The 2,500-nt window shown below is 27.2% G+C and overlaps 1 protein-coding gene across 1 annotated transcript in view; it reads right to left on the minus strand.

The window, feature by feature from the left end:
- Window positions 1-1,993: 1,993 nt before the first annotated feature.
- Window positions 1,994-2,500, minus strand: part of LOC119608743 — a 3,430-nt gene continuing 2,923 nt past the window's right edge. Inside the window, exon 4 of the mRNA XM_037963297.1 lies at window positions 1,994-2,466. Coding sequence (XP_037819225.1) covers window positions 1,994-2,466 — 473 coding nt within the window. The remainder of the gene's footprint in view (window positions 2,467-2,500) is intronic.

The raw sequence follows: 2,500 nt of genomic DNA on the forward strand, positions 1-2,500 counted from the left end.
AATAATAAATCATACAAGTACTCACCATCTGCCCCTACTTCCTCTGCAATTTCTTGCCATAATTTGTTAACACAATGACGGGCCTTATGATCCCCATGCCTCACATCCCACAAAGCCGGCCTATTTTGTATTTCAGCGATTAAACGATGTACATCCATTGCGTTTGAAATTTTTCGCTCAACTAAACTCTTATCGTTGAGCAATGTTTCGAGCACAAACATGCATTTGCTACGACGAAAAGACGAAAAACAATCAAAGCGACAACGAAATATAACGAATAAATTTACACACACACATTCAAATACTTGCTGGCAGCATTGAGAAAAAACTTAACGAAACTAATCATGTTTTCTCCCTATCTCACACGGCTTGTTTGTGTTTTTTTTTTAAATATAGAGAATTTCTTTTTGTATTATTCGCTAAATTGTTGTTGTTCAACTAATAACAGCAGAGCGGGTACAGTTTGCAATAAAGTTTTGTTTTAAATAATTTTTAATTAATTCTGCATTTCGTTGGTAATTTGTACAATATTAGTGATACATATTTTACCTTTTAAAGTATTAGGTAGATAGGGAAAAAATTTAACAAATTTCCCCGAGGAACTATGCATATGTACATACATAGTCCCTATCATCAGAAGTCAGTCTCCAAAATGTATCCCAAAATAATATCAATAGAATATTGTACCTTTTTCTTGGATTTTGTACCAAATTTTTTGTTAAAAAGAAGAACTTGATGACAGATAGATAGATAGATAGATAGATACATAGATAGATAGATAGATAGATAGATAGATAGATAGATAGATAGATAGATAGATAGATAGATAGATAGATAGATAGATAAGATAGATAGATAGATAGAGATAGATAGATAGATAGATAGATAGATAGATAGATAGATAGATAGATAGATAGATAGATAGATAGATAGATAGATAGATAGATAGATAGATAGATAGATAGATAGATAGATAGATATAGATAGATAAATAGATAGATAGATAGATAGATAGATAGATAGATAGATAGATAGATAGATAGATAGATAGATAGATAGATAAATAGATAGATAGATAAATATATAGATAGATAGATAGATAGATAGATAGATAGATAGATAGATAGATAGATAGATAGATAGTTAGTTAGTTAGTTAGTTAGTTAGTTAGTAGTTAGTTAGTTAGTTAGTTAGTTAGTTAGTTAGTTAGTTAGTTAGTAGTTAGTTAGTTAGTTAGTTAGTTAGTTAGTTAGTTAGTTAGTTAGTTAGTTAGTTAGTTAGTTAGTTAGTTAGTTAGTTAGTTAGTTAGTTAGTTAGTTAGTAGTTAGTTAGTTAGTTAGTTAGTTAGTTAGTTAGTTAGTTAGTTAGTTAGTTAGTTAGTTAGTTAGTTAGTTAGTAGTTAGTTAGTTAGTTAGTTAGTTAGTTAGTTAGTTAGTTAGTTAGTTAGTTAGTTAGTTAGTTAGTTAGTTAGTTAGTAGTTAGTTAGTTAGTTAGTTAGTTAGTTAGTTAGTTAGTTAGTTAGTTAGTAGTTGTTAGTTAGTTAGTTAGTTAGTTAGTTAGTTAGTTAGTTAGTAGTAGTTAGTTAGTAGTTAGTAGTTAGTTAGTTAGTAGTTAGTTAGTAGTTAGTTAGTTAGATAGATAGATAGTTATATTATATTATCCATGAACTTATACCTTCTTTATTTTCAAATTAAAAGTCTTGAAAATCTATTTTGAATATTAATTAATTTGTATTTTAGTTAGTTAGTTAGTTAGTTAGTTAGTTAGTTAGATAGATAGTTATATTATATTATCCATGAACTTATACCTTCTTTATTTTCAAATTAAAAGTCTTGAAAATCTATTTTGAATATTAATTAATTTGTATTTTTATTGTTTATTTTTAAAAAATAAAATAAATGGTTGTATTAACTATAGCTATTATAAATTAATGGAAAAATTAAAACTAGTTACTAACTACAAAGTAGTAATTTGTTAAAAATATATACTACATTTAAATATCATTTGAGATTTCATTTTTAGAATAAATATCAATCATTAAATGGGACATCTTGGCACGATATTGTAAATTCTGCAAATGAGTCAACAATTTCATATAGGGCCAAAAACTCATTAAGAAATTACAATCTGGATCGCTTATATCTAACGCTGATATCTTTGTATTACCATCTGATGCTTTAGATTCATTAGCAGAAGAAGAATTCGTTAGAAAACTTAATATTAAATCAGACATTTGAACACGAAACTGTAGATTTTGTAGAGCGGTTAATGATTTCATGTGAGACAAAAAGCTGATCAAAAAATTACAATCTGGATCGCCAACATCTTGTTGAACTGTTGTTCTGGAATGTTGCCTATTATTATTTTCATTCAATGTTATTGGTAGATTTTCATCTTTTTGAGTATTTCCATGCAAATTACGCGTTTGCTGTCGCTTTGAATTTTTAGCTAGACTTTGAGGTTTAACTGAATGAACTTCATTTTGTTTAAGTGTTGAACT

Source organism: Lucilia sericata, unplaced genomic scaffold (assembly GCF_015586225.1).
Source record: "Lucilia sericata isolate MDLA Ls3-8-SP2 unplaced genomic scaffold, ASM1558622v1 Contig000879F_arrow, whole genome shotgun sequence".
Lineage (NCBI taxonomy): Eukaryota > Metazoa > Arthropoda > Insecta > Diptera > Calliphoridae > Lucilia > Lucilia sericata.